This window comes from Staurois parvus, unplaced genomic scaffold (genome assembly GCF_062004578.1).
Source record: "Staurois parvus isolate SC_StPar_1 unplaced genomic scaffold, SC_StPar_1.0 ptg001240l, whole genome shotgun sequence".
NCBI lineage: Eukaryota > Metazoa > Chordata > Amphibia > Anura > Ranidae > Staurois > Staurois parvus.
The window spans coordinates 43,202-67,040 of NW_028319036.1; the positions used below are offsets into that span (position 1 = coordinate 43,202).

A 23,839-nucleotide genomic window follows, 5' to 3' on the forward strand; every position below is an offset into this window, starting at 1 on the left:
ATACACACCACTACCAAGACTGAGGAGAGCCTGGCCATACACATCACTACCAAGACTGAGGAGAGCGGGGCCATACACACCACTACCAAGACTGAGGAAAGCTGGGCCATACACACCACCACCAAGACTGAGGAGAGCGGGGCCATACACACCACCACCAAGACTGGAGGAGAGCCAGGCCATACACACCACTACCAAGACTGGAGGAGAGCCAGGCCATACACACCACTACCAAGACTGGAGGAGAGCCAGGCCATACACACCACTACCAAGACTGAGGAAAGCTGGGCCATACACACCACCACCAAGACTGAGGAGAGCGGGGCCATACACACCACCACCAAGACTGAGGAGAGCGGGGCCATACACACCACCACCAAGACTGAGAAGAGCCGGGCCATACACACCACTACCAAGACTGAGGAGAGCCGGCCCATACACACCACCCCCAAGACTGAGGAGAGCGGGGCCATACACACCACTACCAAGACTGAGGAGAGTCGGCCCACACACACCACCCCCAAGCCTAAGGAGAGCCGGCCCATACACACCACTACCAAAACTGAGGAGAGCAGGGCCATACACACCACTACCAAGACTGAGGAGAGCGGGGCCATACACACCACCCCCAACACTAAGGAGAGCCGGCCCATACACACCACTACCAAAACTGAGGAGAGCGGGGCCATACACACCACTACCAAGGCTGGAGGAGAGCCAGGCCATACACACCACTACCAAAACGGAGGAGAGCCGGAGCATACACACCACTGCCAAGAATGACGAGAGCCGGAGCATACACACCACTACCGAGACTGGAAAAAAGCCGGGCCATACACACCACCACCAAGACTGAGGAGAGTCGGGCCATACACACCACTACCAAGACTGAGGAGAGCCGAGCAATACACACCACTACCAAGACTGAGGAGAGTCAGGCCATACACACCACCACCAAGACTGAGGAGAGTCGGGCCATACACACCACTACCAAGACTGAAAAGAGCCGGGCTATACACACCACTACCCAGACGGAGAAGAGCCGGGCCATATACACCAGCCTCAAGATGGAGGAGAGCCGCCCAATACACACCACCCTCAAGACTGAGGAGAGCCGGCCCATACACACCACCCTCAAGACTGAGGAGAGCCGGCCCATACACACCACCACCAAGACTGAGGAGAGCCAGGCCATACACACCACTACCAAGACTGAGGAAAGCCGGCCCATACACACCACTACCAAGACTGAGGAGAGCTGGCCCATACACACCACCACCAAGACTGAGGAGAGTCGGGCCATACACACCACCACCAAGACTGAGGAGAGTCAGGCCATACACACCACTACCAAGACTGAAAAGAGCCGGGCTATACACACCACTACCCAGACGGAGAAGAGCCGGGCCATATACACCACCCTCAAGATGGAGAAGAGCCGGCCCATACACACCACCCTCAAGACTGAGGAGAGCCGGCCCATACACACCACCCTCAAGACTGAGGAGAGCCGGCCCATACACACCACCACCAAGACTGAGGAGAGCCAGGCCATACACACCACTACCAAGACTGGAGGAGAGCCGGGCCATACACAGCACTGCCAAGACTAACGAGAGCCGGAGCATACACACCACTGCCAAGACTAGAGGAGAGCCAGGCCATACACACCACTACCAAGACTGAGGAAAGCCGGCCCATACACACCACTACCAAGACTGAGGAGAGCTGGCCCATACACACCACTACCAAGACTGAGGAAAGCCGGCCCATACACACCACTACCAAGACTGAGGAGAGCCTGGCCCATACACACCACTACCAAGACTGAGGAGAGCCTGGCCATACACACCACTACCAAGACTGAGGAGAGCCGGCCCATACACACCACTACCAAGACTGAGGAGAGTCGGGCCATACACACCACTACCAAGACTGAAAAGAGCCGGGCTATACACACCACTACCCAGACGGAGAAGAGCCGGGCCATATACACCACCCTCAAGATGGAGGAGAGCCGCCCCATACACACCACCCTCAAGACTGAGGAGAGCCGGCCCATACACACCACCCTCAAGACTGAGGAGAGCCGGCCCATACACACCACCACCAAGACTGAGGAGAGCCAGGCCATACACACCACTACCAAGACTGAGGAAAGCCGGCCCATACACACCACCACCAAGACTGAGGAGAGTCGGGCCATACACACCACCACCAAGACTGAGGAGAGTCAGGCCATACACACCACTACCAAGACTGAAAAGAGCCGGGCTATACACACCACTACCCAGACGGAGAAGAGCCGGGCCATATACACCACCCTCAAGATGGAGAAGAGCCGGCCCATACACACCACCCTCAAGACTGAGGAGAGCCGGCCCATACACACCACCCTCAAGACTGAGGAGAGCCGGCCCATACACACCACCACCAAGACTGAGGAGAGCCAGGCCATACACACCACTACCAAGACTGGAGGAGAGCCGGGCCATACACAGCACTGCCAAGACTAACGAGAGCCGGAGCATACACACCACTGCCAAGACTAGAGGAGAGCCAGGCCATACACACCACTACCAAGACTGAGGAAAGCCGGCCCATACACACCACTACCAAGACTGAGGAGAGCTGGCCCATACACACCACTACCAAGACTGAGGAAAGCCGGCCCATACACACCACTACCAAGACTGAGGAGAGCCTGGCCCATACACACCACTACCAAGACTGAGGAGAGCCTGGCCATACACACCACTACCAAGACTGAGGAGAGCCGGCCCATACACACCACTACCAAGACTGAGGAGAGCCAGGCCATACACACCACTACCAAGACTGAGGAAAGCCGGGCCATACACACCACTACCAAGACTGGAGGAGAGCCGGCCCATACACACCACTACCAAGACTGAGGAGAGCCGGCCCATACACACCACTACCAAGACTGAGGAGAGCCGGCCCATACACACCACTACCAAGCCTGAGGAGAGCCGGCCCATACACACCACTACCAAGACTGAGGAGAGCCGGCCCATACACACCACTACCAAGACTGAGGAGAGCCGGGCCATACACACCACTACCAAGACTGGAGGAGAGCCGGCCCATACACACCACTACCAAGACTGAGGAGATCCGGGCCATACACACCACTACCAAGACTGAGGAGATCCGGGCCATACACACCACTACCAAAACTGAGGAGAGCCTGGCCATACACATCACTACCAAGACTGGAGGAGAGCCAGGCCATACACACCACTACCAAGACTGAGGAAAGCTGGGCCATACACACCACCACCAAGACTGAGGAGAGCGGGGCCATACACACCACCACCAAGACTGAGGAGAGCGGGGCCATACACACCACCACCAAGACTGAGAAGAGCCGGGCCATACACACTACTACCAAGACAGAAGGGCTTGGCCATACACACCACTACCAAGACTGACGAGAGCGGGGCCATACACACCACCACCAAGACTGAGAAGAGCCGGGCCATACACACTACTACCAAGACAGAAGGGCCGGGCCATATACACCACTACCAAGACTGAGAAGAGCCGGGCTATACACACCACTACCCAGATGGAGAAGAGCCGCCCCATACACACCACTACCAAGACTGAGGAGAGCCGGCCCACACACACCACCCCCAAGCCTAAGGAGAGACGGCTCATACACACCACTACCAAAACTGAGGAGAGCGGGGCCATACACACCACTACCAAGACTGAGGAGAGCGGGGCCATACACACCACCCCCAACACTAAGGAGAGCCGGCCCATACACACCACTACCAAAACTGAGGAGAGCCGGGCCATACACACCACTACCAAGACTGAGGAGAGCCGGGCCATACACACCACTACCAAGACTGAGGAGAGCCGGGCCATACACACCACTACCAAGACTGAGGAGAGCCGGGCCATACACACCACCACCAAGACTGGAGGAGAGCCGGCCCATACACACCACTACCAAGACTGAGGAGAGCCGGCCCATACACACCACTACCAAGACTGAGGAGAGCCGGCCCATACACACCACTACCAAGCCTGAGGAGAGCCGGCCCATACACACCACTACCAAGACTGAGGAGAGCCGGCCCATACACACCACTACCAAGACTGAGGAGAGCCGGGCCATACACACCACTACCAAGACTGGAGGAGAGCCGGCCCATACACACCACTACCAAGACTGAGGAGATCCGGGCCATACACACCACTACCAAGACTGAGGAGATCCGGGCCATACACACCACTACCAAAACTGAGGAGAGCCTGGCCATACACATCACTACCAAGACTGGAGGAGAGCCAGGCCATACACACCACTACCAAGACTGAGGAAAGCTGGGCCATACACACCACCACCAAGACTGAGGAGAGCGGGGCCATACACACCACCACCAAGACTGAGGAGAGCGGGGCCATACACACCACCACCAAGACTGAGAAGAGCCGGGCCATACACACTACTACCAAGACAGAAGGGCTTGGCCATACACACCACTACCAAGACTGACGAGAGCGGGGCCATACACACCACCACCAAGACTGAGAAGAGCCGGGCCATACACACTACTACCAAGACAGAAGGGCCGGGCCATATACACCACTACCAAGACTGAGAAGAGCCGGGCTATACACACCACTACCCAGATGGAGAAGAGCCGCCCCATACACACCACTACCAAGACTGAGGAGAGCCGGCCCACACACACCACCCCCAAGCCTAAGGAGAGACGGCTCATACACACCACTACCAAAACTGAGGAGAGCGGGGCCATACACACCACTACCAAGACTGAGGAGAGCGGGGCCATACACACCACCCCCAACACTAAGGAGAGCCGGCCCATACACACCACTACCAAAACTGAGGAGAGCCGGGCCATACACACCACTACCAAGACTGAGGAGAGCCGGGCCATACACACCACTACCAAGACTGAGGAGAGCCGGGCCATACACACCACTACCAAGACTGAGGAGAGCCGGGCCATACACACCACCACCAAGACTGAGGAGAGCCTGTATAAAAATCCAACATTGGTCTAAAGCAGACCTTACAAACACCAACATGTCTACCATGGGTATTTATATGGATCCCCGTCTGGATACCTTTAGAGTAAGGAATTAAAAATTAGTTTTTTCCATTGACAGGAAGATTGGAACAAGAAAATGAAGCAGCACACAATGGAATCCTTGTACCGGGAGCTTACTGTAATGCCCAGATATACCATTGGGTCACCCATGAGCCCTCAATCATTACCTCACATTTATACCTACAACAACCCACATTGTGGTGATGTGGGAAAGACCCTTGTACGGGGATATGGCAGTGTGTGGCCCTAGAAATCAGAATGTCGTCACAGGCCTAGGCCCAACGCGAGCCGTCCCAGGCGTACGTCCAGCGCGGGCCGTCCCAGGCGTACGTCCAGCGCGGGCCGTCCCAGGCGTACGTCCAGCGCGGGCCGCCCCAGGCGTACGTCCAGCGCGGGCCGCCCCAGGCGTACGTCCAGCCCGGGCCGCCCCAGGCGTACGTCCAGCCCGGGCCGCCCCAGGCGTACGTCCAGCGTGAGCCGTCCCAGGTGTACGTCCAGTGTGGGCCGTCCCAGGCGTACGTCCAGCGCGGGCCGTCCCAGGCGTACGTCCAGCGCGGGCCGTCCCAGGCGTACGTCCAGCGCGGGCCGTCCCAGGCGTACGTCCAGCCCGGGCCGCCCCAGGCGTACGTCCAGCGCGGGCCGTCCCAGGCGTAGGTCCAGCGCGGGCCGTCCCAGGCGTAGGTCCAGCGCGGGCCGTCCCAGGCGTAGGTCCAGCGTGGGCCGTCCCAGGCGTAGGTCCAGCGCGGGCCGTCCCAGGCGTAGGTCCAGCGCGGGCCGTCCCAGGCGTAGGTCCAGCGCGGGCCGTCCCAGGCGTAGGTCCAGTGCGGGCCGTCCCAGGCGTAGGTCCAGTGTGGGCCGTCCCAGGTGTACGTCCAATGCTGGTCAGTCTATATACAGCATGCATTCATGCGTGTGGGTCTTTCTAGGTGTGTACAGTATATAAACACACATTCTGTCCTGATCAGGCACGAGGATCTCATCAGTCCATCCTGATGCCATTAATCAGAATACAAGTATAATTTGTTCTCTGTTCCATTGTTCCTCATACACATGGACACATCCACATCCCTGCATTCCATAGTGTAAGAACCTCCCAGCAGTCGGTCTGCGCGGCCAGCAGTGAAGGCGTTAATCCAGAGATGAGGCTTTCTGAGGAATGCTATGAAAGCCTGTGTTTATTTTTAGTCAGATATGAAGATCTCAGCAGGTTCCAGGGTCAGTTCCTGCTCCTCCAGGCCTCACACAGAAACAGGGCACAATCCTGCCTCCGCCAGAGAAACGCAAGGCTTAACCCTCAGCATCCCGAGCTGTGGAGAGGAGGAGGAGCTCATCACTAAGGAAAGCAAAGAACAAAGCTCATACAACACAACATTCCTCTCACCAACATGGCTCTCAGTACCAGCAAATAGGATCTGGAGCCATTCCTGGTGCACAAGGTGTCCATACACAGGACAACCCATGTCAGAGGATAATCTTCGATCTCTGATGACACCTCCAACCTGACCAATCTTGGGGAAGAATCAATCACCTGGGTTGGATTTTCCTGACCAATCACTACAGCCAACTAGTTTTTACAGACTGATTAGCGGTATGCCGGCAACAACGCAGCATAAAACAGACCGACAATAACAGACCGACAATAACAGACCGACAATACCAGACCGACAATAACAGACCGACAATAACAGACCGACAATAACAGACCGACAATACCAGACCGACAATAACAGACCGACAATAACAGACCGACAATAACAGACCGACAATAACAGACCGACAATAACAGACCGACAATAACAGACCGACAATACCAGACCGACAATAACAGACCGACAATACCAGACCGACAATACCAGACCGACAATAACAGACCGACAATACCAGACCGACAATAACAGACCGACAATACCAGACCGACAATACCAGACCGACAATACCAGACCGACAATACCAGACCGACAATAACAGACCGACAATAACAGACCGACAATACCAGACCGACAATACCAGACCGACAATACCAGACCGACAATACCTGACCGACAATAACAGACCGACAATAACAGACCGACAATACCAGACCGACAATAACAGACCGACAATAACAGACCGACAATACCAGACCGACAATAACAGACCGACAATAACAGATCGACAATACCAGACCGACAATACCAGACCGACAATACCAGACCGACAATAACAGACCGACAATAACAGACCGACAATACCAGACCGACAATACCTGACCGACAATAACAGACCGACAATAACAGACCGACAATAACAGACCGACAATAACAGACCGACAATACCAGACCGACAATAACAGACCGACAATAACAGACCGACAATAACAGACCGACAATAACAGACCGACAATACCATTCAATTACAAAGTAAATCCACCCGAATGCAGACAATTCTAGAGTAGCCACAAGAGTCTATGATTGGATGTCCAATGTCTACAAAAAGACCAGAAGCCAGGCAAACAACGCACTGTCTTCCCCATTGTTCTCCATGGAAGCCGGCTCTCTCTGGCTCCACGAAGGTTCCTCCTGAGGTTCTGTAGATGGGGCCCTGACTTCTTTCATCTCTGGGGCCCTTCTATACATTGAATTCCCTTGATCTTATAAACTAACCAGGGAAATATGGAGGCTGCCATTGGTGCCATATCCTTCCGAAGTGCAAGCTGCCTGGCTGTGACCTGAAACGCATAGGCAGATAAGGCGTTTTCCGACCTGTGTACATGCTGTGGGTCGGTGACACAAAGCACTGAAGTCTAGAATGTTTCTCCTCCATAGATACAGTGCAGTGAGCGTTGTCATCCAAGGTCAGGAGGTGTGTTACTGGCAGGATCACCGGGTACAAATAATGGGAAAAATAGCCTAAGAAAGGAAAACTAATGCAGCCACACATCTAAGGACTGGTATGATTTTTCTGTTTCTGGATTTAAACTGAGCCTGTAGTACAAGGCATGTGGTGCCATCTAAATCCAGGACTCATCATGAAGCTGACCAATCACCACACAGGAACAGCAGTTGTTAGGTTCCTCAGCACAGACAACACAATGACTTCCCTGGCTGGTCAATGTGGGCAAGAAAATCAATAACAGGCGGTGAATCCCACGTGACTCCCCCAGGTCTGTCTGCGTTCATCACAGGCTGGAAAGGCCTTAGTCATGTCTACAAGTGCTGAGCTCACATTCTGCAGAAAACAATGACAATTAATGGACTGTCCTACAGATCGGTGAGCTCTCTCTGCCTGGAAGGAGAATGCATGGAGGATGCAGGTCATACGGGGTAACGCATTGATGAAGTGTTAATACACCAATTAGCTCGGGATGATCTCCTCACCCATACAGGATAGAAGTCTCCAGGTCTCACCTGGCAGAGCTTTCCTCAGCTCCCATCACTGCAATCTGCAGAGACTTCTACATCCTCTGAAGACACCTCTGGGCACACAATCTCCTAACCTGCCCAGCAGGAAACATTCAGGGGGCGGACGGGAAGTAGACTACCAATGACAGTCCGCCAATATCACCACAATACTCTGACATCAGCCATTCACCACTGACTGGTAATGTGTATCCAGGAAGAGATGAAAACAATACAACCAGCATGCTGGAAAATGGATGTGTAAAATCACTGCAGCAAATGATATATGGGTGGGGAAGAGTTAAAGATGGTCACTGAAATGGTGGTCACAGTGAAAGGGACAATGAAACTGCCAGGCCAGACGTGACCCGTGCCTACACACCAGACGTGACCCGTGCCTACACACCAGACGTGACCCGTGCCTACACACCAGACGAGACCCGGACCTACACACCAGACACGGCCCGGACCTACACACCAGACGAGACCCGTGCCTACACACCAGACGAGACCCGTGCCTACACACCAGACGAGACCCGTGCCTACACACCAGACGAGACCCGTGCCTACACACCAGACGAGACCCGTGCCTACACACCAGACGAGACCCGTGCCTACACACCAGACAGGACCCGTGCCTACACACCAGACAGGACCCGCGCCTACACACCAGACAGGACCCGCGCCTACACACCAGACAGGACCCGCGCCTACACACCAGACAGGACCCGCGCCTACACACCAGACAGGACCCGCGCCTACACACCAGACAGGACCCGCGCCTACACACCAGACAGGATTCGCGCCTACACACCAGACAGGACCCGCGCCTACACACCAGACAGGACCCGCGCCTACACACCAGACAGGACCCGCGCCTACACACCAGACGAGCCCCGTGCCTACACACCAGACGAGCCCCGTGCCTACACACCAGACACGGCCCGGGCCTACACACCAGACACGGCCCGGGCCTACACACCAGACACGGCCCGGGCCTACACACCAGACACGGCCCGGGCCTACACACCAGACACGGCCCGGGCCTACACACCAGACACGGCCCGGGCCTACACACCAGACGAGACCCGTGCCTACACACCAGACGAGACCCGTGCCTACACACCAGACGAGACCCGGACCTACACACCAGACGAGACCCGTGCCTACACACCAGACACGGCCCAGGCCTACACACCAGACGAGACCCGGACCTACACACCAGACGAGACCCGGACCTACACACCAGACGAGACCCGGACCTACACACCAGACGAGACCCGGACCTACACACCAGACGAGACCCGTGCCTACACACCAGACGAGCCCCGTGCCTACACACCAGACGAGCCCCGTGCCTACACACCAGACGAGACCCGTGCCTACACACCAGACGAGACCCGTGCCTACACACCAGACGAGACCCGGACCTACACACCAGACGAGACCCGGACCTACACACCAGACGAGACCCGGACCTACACACCAGACGAGACCCGGACCTACACACCAGACACGACCCGGACCTACACACCAGACGAGACCCGTGCCTACACACCAGACGAGGCCCGGGCCTACACACCAGACGAGACCCGTGCCTACACACCAGACGAGGCCCGGGCCTACACACCAGACGAGGCCCGGGCCTACACACCAGACGAGGCCCGGGCCTACACACCAGACGAGGCCCGGGCCTACACACCAGACGAGGCCCGGGCCTACACACCAGACGAGGCCCGGGCCTACACACCAGACGAGGCCCGGGCCTACACACCAGACGAGGCCCGGGCCTACACACCAGACGAGGCCCGGGCCTACACACCAAACGAGACCCGGACCTACACACCAGACGAGACCCGGACCTACACACCAGACGAGACCCGGACCTACACACCAGACGAGACCCGGACCTACACACCAGACGAGACCCGTGCCTACACACCAGACGAGACCCGGACCTACACACCAGACAGGACCCAGACCTACGCACCAGAAGAGACTTGTGTCTACAAACCAGAAGTGACCCGGGCCTACACACCAGAAGTGACCCGGGCCTACACACCAGACACGACCCGCGCCTACACACCAGACACGACCCGCGCCTACACACCAGACACGACCCGCGCCTACACACCAGACACGACCCGCGCCTACACACCAGACACGACCCGCGCCTACACACCAGACACGACCCGCGCCTACACACCAGACACGACCCGCGCCTACACACCAGACACGACCCGCGCCTACACACCAGACACGACCCGCGCCTACACACCAGACACGACCCGCGCCTACACACCAGACACGACCCGCGCCTACACACCAGACACGATCCGCGCCTACACACCAGACACGACCCGGACCTACACACCAGACGAGACCCGTGCCTACACACCAGACACGGCCCAGGCCTACACACCAGACGAGACCCGGACCTACACACCAGACGAGACCCGGACCTACACACCAGACGAGACCCGGACCTACACACCAGACGAGACCCGGACCTACACACCAGACGAGACCCGTGCCTACACACCAGACGAGACCCGTGCCTACACACCAGACGAGACCCGCACCTACACACCAGACGAGACCTGGACCTACACACCAGACAGGACCCCACTTTCCAGGGATGGAAAGTTTGGGCACCCCAGCTAAAAATGTGTATTAATGTGCATAAAGAAGCCAAGGAAAGATGGAAAAATCTCCAAAAGCCATCAAATTACAGATTAGACATTCTTATAATATGTCAACAAAAGTTAGATTTTATTTCCATCATTTACACTTTCAAAATAACAGAAAACAAAAAAATGGCATCTGCAAAAGTTTGGGCCCCCTGCAGAGTTAATATCTTGTACTGCCCCCTTTGGCAAGTATCACGGCTTGTAAACGCTTTTTGTAGCCAGCCAAGAGTCTTTCAGTTCTTGTTTGAGGTATCTTTGCCCATTCTTCCTTACAAAAGTCTTCCAGCTCTTTGAGATTTCTGGGCTGTCTGTCACGCACGGCTCTTTTAAGGTCTATCCATAGATTTTCAATGATGTTGAGGTCAGGAGATTGTGAAGGCCATGGCAAAACCTTCAGTTTACGCCTCTTGATGTAATCCCCCATGGATTTCCAGGTGTGTTTAGGATCATTATCCATTTGTAGAAGCCATCCTCTCTTTAACTTCAGCTTTTTCACAGATGGCATCAAGTTACCATCCAAAACTTGCTGAAATTTTATTGAATCCATTTTTCCTTCTACTTGTGAGATGTTCCCTGTGCCACTGGCTGCAACACAACCCCAAAGCATGATTGATCCAACCCCATGCTTCACAGTTGGACAGAGGTTCTTTTCATTCAATTCTGTGCCCCTTCTTCTCCAAACGTACCTTTGCTCATTCCGGCCAAAAAGTTCCATTTTAACCTCATCGGTCCACAGAACTTGTTTCCAAAATGTATCAGGCTTGTCTATATGTTCATTTGCAAAGTTCAAACGATGATTTTTGTGGTGAGGACGTAGAAGAGGTTTTCTTCTGATGACTCTTCCATGAAGACCATATTTGTACAAGTATCTCTTTATAGTGGAATAGTGTACCACAACTCCAGTGTCTGCAGATCTTTCTGGAGGGATCGTGCCGTCAAACGTGGGTTTTGAATTGTTTTTCTCACAATCCTGCGAGCTGTTCTGTCTGATATTTTTCTTGGTCTTCCAGATCTTGCTTTAACTTCCACTGTTCCTGATGACTGCCATTTCTTAATTACATTCCGAACAGAGGATATTAACATCTGAAAACGCTTTGCTATCTTCTTATAGCCTTCTCCAGCTTTGTGAGCGTCAACTATTTTCAGTTTCAGTTTTCTAGACAACTGCTTAGAAGAACCCATGGTGCTGATTGTTGGGGCAAGGTCAGATGAGTCGGGGCATTTAAAACCTTTGAGATTGACATCACCTGGTCTTCCCAGACGATGATTGAGAACAATCCATGACACTGGCAGGTCTCAGCTTGGCAAAGGGGGCAGTGCATGCTATAAATTCTGCAGGGGGCCCAAACTTTTGCAGATGCCATTTTTTTGTTTTCTGTTATTTTAAACGTGTAAATGATGGAAATAAAATCTAACTTTTGTTGACATATTATAAGAATGTCTAATCTGTAATTTGATGCCTTTTGGAGATTTTTCCATCTTTCCTTGGCTTCTTTATGCACATTAATACAAATTTTTAGCTGGGGTGCCCAAACTTTCCATCCCCACTGTATATAAAAATGTGGCAGTCTGAATATCTTTCAAAGATCAAAGAGAGATCCACCTGCAGAGGTGAATGGCACAACCAGTCCCAGAATATATCTTCTATCTTTTGTACCTAAAGCTCTTAGAGGGCTGACATCAATTCGGACCTAGCCAATCAGCTGCTGTGACTGATTAGTGGTCCATCCCACTGGCACAGACCATGTGACCTCTGCCGCACTGTATACATTACACACACAGATTGTAAATTCTGATCTGCCACAAAACGAACAATCCCAGTGATGCCAACCATGGGCAGGACATCCCCCACATTCCATCCCATTAAAGACCAGCAAATACAAAGATATACCTACTGATCCTTCAGAAATCCACTTCCATTTCCTGGGCTGACACAACATAGGACTTTGTGGACTGCAATCCCAATAAATGGTATCAGCCCCGCCCAGCTGTTTTTTGTTGAACTACTGAATCCCCCCCTTCCCTCCACAACAGAAAGTGATTGTTCTGTAGTCCGAGATAAGAGCTGGGAGGGCCGAGTAAGCTCCACGAGATCACAGGACATCTCAGGATTGCTGAGAAGATCAACAGGTCACTGTTTGCAATTATCCAAAAGACGCAAGAAAATGTTTTCCAAGATACGAGCCGACAGACAGCGAATAGGAAACACTCATTGTCAGCATCTATACACACGATAAGCAAGTCCTCGCCCCAGAGAATACGACACGTGGGGAACCTTCTGCCGGTTATCTGAAGAAAAGGCTCATATTAGACCCTCTCTGCCAATGGATGTCCTATAGGGCAACCAGCTTACCTGGCTGACCAATATCTGCCCTGGAATATGGCGCAGCAAAGCATATGCTCCCCTCCATCTCCGGGGTCCACCCAACAGAAAATGGGTTCTGCCACATGACCCCACATCTGTCAGACCAGTTATTGCTGTGAATGGTCAGATTTGAGGTATCAGTCCGCCCAATATGTCCTCATAAGGGAGCTGTAGAATGACCATGGCATGCAACACCTTCAGAATTACAGACATCTACAGAAGGTCACCTCCTATTGTTCCTGGACTGAGGTCATCAATATTCAGCTGGACATTCCATACGTCATTATCGGAGAACTGACAACGGCAGAAACCTGCATCCACACTGTACACAAACCTCTATGATGAAGTAGCAGCACATGGAGGTCTTCATGTTTCACACTTTCCGTTCTTTGACCACCAGCCAGCAATCAGACTGAAATCTTCCCCGGACAATGACAGCTGGAAAGTGAACCGTCTGGAGGCTGAGAGGAACCGACAACACTTCTTCAGTCTGGTATTGTGACACCCTCAACCTGTCAGTTATGCCTGGACACGGGTCTGGGGTCACCAAGCCATGACACAAGTGCCAATCTACATGGAGGCCAGGGTGCTCCAACTTGTCAGCAGGCTCCTAGACTGACTGACTGCTATCTGAACTCTGAATGGAGTTGTGTGCCCCTGCCCCATTCTCATCAACGAACAATACTAAGCACCCCCAGTTCTTCCTCACAGCCACCAATCAGAGTCAAACCCGGAAAGTGACAGTTAGAACTGGAGTCTGGGTGACAGTTGTGGGAAGATTTTGATGGTTCTTAAAGATGACCTTACAGTTCCCACCTCCAGAATACCAGAGAGATCTGCCTGTGATGGTTCCTCTCAAGTGGCCGAATTGTAGCCAATTTCTGAGGTCCTGGTCTCTGAAGTAAGGAGCAGAAAGGAATTACACAGCTTAAGGACTGCAACGGGACAGACAAACTATAACCCCAAACATCCCGATCACCCCAGATCCATCAGGCCCGGCTGAAGACCCCAACCAATCGAGGGAAGAATCCCATCAGCCAAAGACAAGGCCCAATGAAGGTGAAGAACGTTCCAACACACAGATCAATAAAAACACTAAAGATGATTGTGAGGAATTATCATCCGTCTTATCGGTTATTACAATTATATGGAAGATACATCAAATCATTTATAAGGTCCATCATAGAATTCCATCATCTGGAACACAACGGTCTTCATACAGACATCAGACAACACAGAGCCTTCAAATACACCAGAGAAACCCCTTCACCCCATTTATATATCACCCCAAAACCCCATCTCCATATACATAGAAAAGATTAGTATATACCCCATCAATGTCTGTATCCCCCCAGATTGCAGTCCATCTCATATACCTCACCTTCAGAAGACGGTCACCATACACCTCACCCCAGAAGACGGTCACCATACACCTCACCCCCAGAAGGCGGTCACCATACACCTCACCCCAGAAGATGGTCACCATACACCTCACCCCAGAAGATGGTCACCATACACCTCACCCCCAGAAGACGGTCACCATACCCCTCACCCCCAGATTATGGTCACCATACACCTCACCCCCAGAAGACGGTCACCATACACCTCACCCCCAGATTATGGTCACCATACACCTCACCCCCAGATTATGGTCACCATACACCTCACCCCCAGATTATGGTCACCATACGCCTCACCCCCAGATTATGGTCACCATACACCCCACTCTCAGAAGACGGTCACCATACACCTCACCCCCAGATTGCAGTCCATCTCATATACCTCACCCCCAGAAGACGGTCACCATACACCTCACCCCAGAAGACGGTCACCATACACCTCACCCCCAGAAGACGGTCACCATACACCTCACCCCCAGAAGACGGTCACCATACACCTCACCCCAGAAGACGGTCACCATACACCTCACCCCCAGAAGACGGTCACCATACACCTCACCCCCAGAAGACGGTCACCATACACCTCACCCCCAGAAGACGGTCACCATACACCTCACCCCCAGAAGACGGTCACCATACACCTCACCCCCAGATTATGGTCACCATACACCTCATCCCCAGAAGACAGTCACCATACACCTCACCCCCAGATTATGGTCACCATACACCTCACCCTCAGAAGACGGTCACCATACACCTCACCCCCAGATTATGGTCACCATACGCCTCACCCCCAGAAGACGGTCACCATACACCTCACCCCCAGATTATGGTCACCATACACCTCACCCCCAGAAGACGGTCACCATACACCTCACCCCCAGATTATGGTCACCATACACCTCACCCTCAGAAGACGGTCACCATACGCCTCACCCCCAGATTATGGTCACCATACGCCTCACCCCCAGAAGACGGTCACCATACGCCTCACCCCCAGAAGACGGTCACCATACACCTCACCCCCAGATTATGGTCACCATACGCCTCACCCCCAGAAGACGGTCACCATACACCTCACCCCCAGAAGACGGTCACCATGCACCTCACCCCCAGAAGACGGTCACCATACGCCTCACCCCCAGAAGACGGTCACCATACACCTCACCCCCAGATTATGGTCACCATACGCCTCACCCCCAGAAGACGGTCACCATGCACCTCACCCCCAGAAGACGGTCACCATACACCTCACCCCCAGAAGACGGTCACCATACACCTCATCCCAGAAGAAGGTCACCATACACCTCACCCCCAGATTATGGTCACCATACACCTCACCCCCAGATTATGGTCACCATACACCTCACCCTCAGAAGACGGTCACCATACACCTCACCCCCAGAAGACAGTCACCATACACCTCACCCCCAGAAGACGGTCACCATACACCTCACCCCCAGAAGACGGTCACCATACACCTCACCCCCACAAGACGGTCACCATACACCTCACCCCCACAAGACGGTCACCATACACCTCACCCCCACAAGACGGTCACCATACACCTCACCCCCACAAGACGGTCACCATACACCTCACCCCCAGATTATGGTCACCATACACCTCACCCCCAGATTATGGTCACCATACACCTCATCCCAGAAGACGGTCACCATACGCCTCACCCCCAGATTATGGTCACCATACACCTCATCCCAGAAGACGGTCACCATACACCTCACCCCCAGAAGACAGTCTCCATACGCCTCACCCCCAGAAGACGGTCACCATACGCCTCACCCCCAGAAGACGGTCACCATACACCTCATCCCAGAAGACGGTCACCATACACCTCATCCCAGAAGACGGTCACCATACACCTCACCCCCAGAAGACGGTCACCATACACCTCACCCCCAGAAGGCGGTCACCATACACCTCACCCCCAGAAGACGGTCACCATACACCTCACCCCCAGAAGACGGTCACCATACACCTCACCCCCAGAAGACGGTCACCATACACCTCACCCCCAGATTATGGTCACCATACACCTCACCCCCAGATTATGGTCACCATACACCTCATCCCAGAAGACGGTCACCATACGCCTCACCCCCAGATTATGGTCACCATACACCTCATCCCAGAAGACGGTCACCATACACCTCACCCCCAGAAGACGGTCACCATACACCTCACCCCCAGAAGGCGGTCACCATACACCTCACCCCCAGAAGACGGTCACCATACACCTCACCCCCAGAAGACGGTCACCATACACCTCACCCCCAGAAGACGGTCACCATACACCTCACCCCCAGATTATGGTCACCATACACCTCACCCCCAGAAGACGGTCACCATACACCTCACCCCCAGATTATGGTCACCATACACCTCACCCCCAGAAGACGGTCACCATACACCTCATCCCCAGAAGACGGTCACCATACACCTCACCCCCAGATTATGGTCACCATACACCTCATCCCCAGAAGACGGTCACCATACACCTCACCCCCAGAAGACGGTCACCATACACCTCACCCTAGAAGACGGTCACCATACACCTCACCCCCAGAAGACGGTCACCATACACCTCACCCCCAGAAGACGGTCACCATACGCCTCACCCCCAGAAGACGGTCACCATACGCCTCACCCCCAGAAGACGGTCTCCATACACCTCACCCCCAGAAGACGGTCACCATACGCCTCACCCCCAGAAGACGGTCACCATACGCCTCACCCCCAGAAGACAGTCACCATACACCTCACCCCCAGAAGATAGTCACCATACGCCTCACCCCCAGAAGACAGTCACCATACACCTCACCCCCAGAAGATAGTCACCATACACCTCACCCCCAGAAGACGGTCTCCATACGCCTCACCCCCAGAAGACGGTCACCATACGCCTCACCCCCAGAAGACAGTCACCATACACCTCACCCCCAGAAGATAGTCACCATACACCTAACCCCCAGAAGATAGTCTCCATACACCTCACCCCCAGAAGACGGTCACCATACACCTCACCCCCAGAAGACGGTCTCCATATGCCTCACCCCCAGAAGACGGTCTCCATACGCCTCACCCCCAGAAGACGGTCACCATACGCCTCACCCCCAGAAGATAGTCTCCATACACCTCACCCCCAGAAGACGGTCACCATACACCTCACCCCCAGAAGACGGTCACCATACACCTCACCCCCAGAAGACGGTCACCATACACCTCACCCCCAGAAGACAGTCACCATACACCTCACCCCCAGAAGATAGTCACCATACACCTCACCCCCAGAAGATGGTCACCATACACCTCACCCCCAGAAGACAGTCTCCATACACCTCACCCCCAGAAGATAGTCTCCATACACCTCACCCCCAGAAGATAGTCACCATACACCTCACCCCCAGAAGACAGTCTCCATACGCCTCACCCCCAGAAGACGGTCACCATACGCCTCACCCCCAGAAGACGGTCACCATACACCTCATCCCAGAAGACGGTCACCATACACCTCATCCCAGAAGACGGTCACCATACACCTCATCCCAGAAGACGGTCACCATACACCTCATCCCAGAAGACGGTCTCCATACACCTCATCCCAGAAGACGGTCTCCATACACCTCACCCCCAGAAGACGGTCACCATACGCCTCACCCCCAGAAGACGGTCTCCATACACCTCACCCCCAGAAGACGGTCACTATACACCTCACCCCTAGAAGACGGTCTCCATACACCTCATCCCAGAAGACGGTCTCCATACACCTCACCCCCAGAAGACGGTCACTATACCCCCAGTGAAGACCCGTATATACAGATATGAATGGTACGGCCGGCTCTGTACATCACATTTCCATTCCTTGGGTTTTGGTTAGTAAATCAGATCTTTGGTATCATTTATAACACGACAATCATCTGAGAGGAAAGTTGCAGCAGGCCGGAGACAAATAATGAAAACCTCCACAAAGAAAGCGACTCCACACACTGCATCCCTCCGCCAGACATCCTCCGACACACACCGGCCACAAGTGGCTCTACCTTCTTCTCAGAAAAGGGGCCCCTAACCCCAACTAATGAAAAAAAAACCTGGAGAGGAAGAGGCTCGTCGTTATAGCAACAGCAGTCCCACGTTTTAGCGGCGGCAGCGGCGAAGGCCACAGTCATGTACAATCTTCCACCACAAAGAGGGAGAAATGAAAAGGGCCCCTGTCTGTGCAGCGCCGGAGCTCTACGAAGAAAAGCAGCATCAATATTAATACATGACGCCTCGGTGCGGAGGAACGGAGAGCTCTGCGCCACTCGGTGCAATGCCGGGAATTCATAAATACAGGAGAACTGGCCAGAAATCAGGAGAGCCAGAGGAGGGTCTACAGGAAGGAGGGCCTGTCTAAGCTCTAAGAGAGTAGCAGAAGGGTCCACCGGACTGGAGGACCTGAAGAGTAATAATAGAAGGATCCACCAGACTGGAGGACCTGAAGAGTAATAATAGAAGGATCCACCGGACTGGAGGACCTGAAGAGTAATAATAGAAGGATCCACCGGACTGGAGGACCTGAAGAGTAATAATAGAAGGATCCACCAGCATGGAGGACCTGAAGAGTAATAATAGAAGGATCCACCGGCATGGAGGACCTGAAGAGTAATAATAGAAGGGTCCACCGGACTGGAGGACCTGAAGAGTAATAATAGAAGGATCCACCAGACTGGAGGACCTGAAGAGTAATAATAGAAGGATCCACCAGACTGGAGGACCTGAAGAGTAATAATAGAAGGATTCACCAGACTGGAGGACCTGAAGAGTAATAATAGAAGGATCCACCGGACTGGAGGACCTGAAGAGTAATAATAGAAGGATCCACCGGACTGGAGGACCTGAAGAGTAATAATAGAAGGATCCACCGGACTGGAGGACCTGAAGAGTAATAATAGAAGGATCCACCGGACTGGAGGACCTGAAGAGTAATAATAGAAGGATCCACCAGACTGGAGGACCTGAAGAGTAATAATAGAAGGATCCACCGGCATGGAGGACCTGAAGAGTAATAATAGAAGGGTCCACCGGACTGGAGGACCTGAAGAGTAATAATAGAAGGATCCCCCAGGTAGGAGGACCTGAAGAGTAATAACAGAAGGATCCCCCAGGTAGGAGGACCTGAAGAGTAATAACAGAAGGATCCCCCAGGTAGGAGGACCTGAAGAGTAATAACAGAAGGATCTCCCAGGTAGGAGGACCTGAAGAGTAATAATAGAAGGATCCCCCAGGTAGGAGGACCTGAAGAGTAATAATAGAAGGATCCCCCAGGTAGGAGGACCTGAAGAGTAATAACAGAAGGATCCCCCAGGTAGGAGGACCTGAAGAGTAATAATAGAAGGATCCCCCAGGTAGGAGGACCTGAAGAGTAATAATAGAAGGATCCCCCAGGTAGGAGGACCTGAAGAGTAATAATAGAAGGATCCCCCAGGTAGGAGGACCTGAAGAGTAATAATAGAAGGATCCCCCAGGTAGGAGGACCTGAAGAGTAATAACAGAAGGATCCCCCAGGTAGGAGGACCTGAAGAGTAATAATAGAAGGATCCCCCAGGTAGGAGGACCTGAAGAGTAATAATAGAAGGATCTCCCAGGTAGGAGGACCTGAAGAGTAATAACAGAAGGATCCCCCAGGTAGGAGGACCTGAAGAGTAATAACAGAAGGATCCCCCAGGTAGGACCTGAAGAGTAATAACAGAAGGATCTCCCAGGTAGGAGGACCTGAAGAGTAATAATAGAAGGATCCCCCAGGTAGGAGGACCTGAAGAGTAATAACAGAAGGATCCCCCAGGTAGGAGGACCTGAAGAGCAATAACAGAAGGATCCCCCAGGTAGGAGGACCTGAAGAGTAATAACAGAAGGATCCCCCAGGTAGGAGGACCTGAAGAGTAATAATAGAAGGATCCCCCAGGTAGGAGGACCTGAAGATCAATAATAGAAGGATCTCCCAGGTAGAGGACCTGAAGAGTAATAATAGAAGGATCCCCCAGGTAGGAGGACCTGAAGAGTAATAACAGAAGGATCCCCCAGGTAGGAGGACCTGAAGATCAATAATAGAAGGATCCCCCAGGTAGGAGGACCTGAAGATCAATAATAGAAGGATCCCCCAGGTAGGAGGACCTGAAGAGTAATAACAGAAGGATCTCCCAGGTAGGAGGACCTGAAGAGTAATAATAGAAGGATCCCCCAGGTAGGAGGACCTGAAGAGTAATAATAGAAGGATCCCCCAGGTAGGAGGACCTGAAGAGTAATAACAGAAGGATCCCCCAGGTAGGAGGACCTGAAGAGTAATAACAGAAGGATCCCCCAGGTAGGAGGACCTGAAGAGTAATAACAGAAGGATCCCCCAGGTAGGAGGACCTGAAGAGTAATAACAGAAGGATCCCCCAGGTAGGAGGACCTGAAGAGTAATAATAGAAGGATCCCCCAGGTAGGAGGACCTGAAGAGTAATAATAGAAGGATCCCCCAGGTAGGAGGACCTGAAGAGTAATAATAGAAGGATCCCCCAGGTAGGAGGACCTGAAGAGTAATAACAGAAGGATCCCCCAGGTAGGAGGACCTGAAGAGTAATAATAGAAGGATCCCCCAGGTAGGAGGACCTGAAGAGTAATAATAGAAGGATCTCCCAGGTAGGAGGACCTGAAGAGTAATAACAGAAGGATCCCCCAGGTAGGAGGACCTGAAGAGTAATAACAGAAGGATCCCCCAGGTAGGACCTGAAGAGTAATAACAGAAGGATCTCCCAGGTAGGAGGACCTGAAGAGTAATAATAGAAGGATCCCCCAGGTAGGAGGACCTGAAGAGTAATAATAGAAGGATCCCCCAGGTAGGAGGACCTGAAGAGTAATAATAGAAGGATCCCCCAGGTAGGACCTGAAGAGTAATAATAGAAGGATCCCCCAGGTAGGAGGACCTGAAGAGTAATAATAGAAGGATCTCCCAGGTAGGAGGACCTGAAGAGTAATAATAGAAGGATCCCCCAGGTAGGAGGACCTGAAGAGCAATAATAGAAGGATCCCCCAGGTAGGACCTGAAGAGTAATAATAGAAGGATCTCCCAGGTAGGGGGATCAAATAATAGATCATAATAATACCCCCCAGTAATAAATCCAATAATGGTGACAATGTCCATGAAGAGGTCCCCAGGAAGGAGGACCCACCTGTCTGGCAATGGATCTGTCCCAGTAAAGAGGACCTGTCTGAGTACAGACCATGAGAATGATAAGAGGAAGATCTCCCAGGACGGAGGAGGGGCGCTCTGATGTCCAATAATAATCAGTGTAACCAGAATAATAGAAGAGGGGTCCCCCCCCCCAGGGCCCCCCCCCCGGGTCCCCCCACAGGGATGAGCGGTCTGATGTCTTAATACATCCATAGGAGGGTCTCCGGGGGGGGGGGGGGTCACCTGTCTGATGTCTCGTGAATAATAATAATAGATTAGTGCCCCCCCCCCCCAGTCTGCTACATAATAAATATGGTGAAGGATCCCTTAGAGTCCCCCCCCAGCAGTGATGAGCGGTCTGTGCGATGTATGATGGTACACGTGACCCCCCCATATAATAATTGAAGAGATCGGTGTAGCCCCCCCAGACCTGCCTGTATAATGATGATATTGGGGACCCCCCCCCCCGGTAATGATATTGGGGTCCCCCCAGACCTGCCTGTATAATGATATTGGGGACCCCCCTGTAATGATATTGGGGTCCCCCCCAGACTTGCCTGTATGGTGCTGATATTGGGGACCCCCCTCCCCCAGGACCTGTCTCTGGTCTCCACCGTCCGTCTGCCGGCGATGTTTGTGGGTCCCCCCCGGGTGGGTATAAAGTTCCCCGGGCCCCCGTGTCCCCCTGCAGGGGCCCCTCTCCCCTCCCCCACATTCTCAGACAGTTTTATTAAAATTTTCAGACAAAAGGAAAACAAAAATGGCAGCTGAGAGTCTGAGATCCGATCCCGGGGCCGCCATGTTCTGCAGATCTCCCCTCCCCCCTCCTCCATCCGGGGGGGCCCCCGAGAGCACCGGGACCCCCCCGCCCCCACCACCGATGGAGGGAAATACACCCCCCTCCTCCTCCCCCCGCCGGGACACACAGAGGACAGACACACCGACCCCTCCCCTCCCCCCACACCGGGGACACACCGACCTGGCATAGAGCGGAGATCCGGGACACCGGAGGGGGAGCGGGGCGGAGGATGGCGGGGGATGTGATCTTCATTTACCGGGAGATCCGTCCGTGTGTGTGCGAGACCCCCCCTCCCCCTCCACTACACCGCCCCTCCCCCTCCCCCAAATATCACCCCCTCCCCCACACCTCCCCTCCTCACCCTCCCCCCACCTATATATACCACCTATATACTGTATATACAGACCCCACCCCTCCCCCACCTATATACTGTATATACAGTCCCCTCCCCCCACCTATATACTGTATATACAGTCCCCACCCCTCCCCCACCTATATACTGTATATACAGACCCCTCCCCCACCTATATACTGTATATACAGACCCCACCCCTCCCCCACCTATATACTGTATATACAGTCCCCACCCCTCCCCCACCTATATACTGTATATACAGTCCCCTCCCCCCACCTATATACTGTATATACAGACCCCACCCCCCACCTATATACTGTATATACAGACCCCACCCCTCCCCCCACCTATATACTGTATATACAGACCCCACCCCCCACCTATATACTGTATATACAGACCCCACCCCTCCCCCCACCTATATACTGTATATACAGTCCCCACCCCTCCCCCCCCACCTATATACTGTATATACAGTCCCCACCCCTCCCCCCCCCACCTATATACTGTATATACAGACCCC

At 53.5% G+C, this 23,839-nt stretch overlaps 1 protein-coding gene across 3 annotated transcripts in view; it reads right to left on the reverse strand.

Annotated features, from left to right (window-relative positions):
• Window positions 1-23,273, reverse strand: part of ZNF362 (zinc finger protein 362) — a 50,175-nt gene extending 26,902 nt beyond the window's left edge. The window contains exon 1 of one of the 3 annotated variants that reach the window (XM_089660411.1): window positions 23,142-23,273. Coding sequence is in view for 1 of the 3 variants with exons in the window: in XM_089660410.1 (XP_089516536.1) it covers window positions 23,142-23,213 (72 nt within the window). In the remaining 2 variants the exon portion in view is untranslated. Of the gene's footprint in view, window positions 1-19,058; window positions 19,312-23,141 lie in introns of those variants that run through there. The other 2 variants (XM_089660410.1, XM_089660412.1) reach the window with 2 other exon arrangements.
• Between the last annotated feature and the right edge of the window lie 566 nt (window positions 23,274-23,839).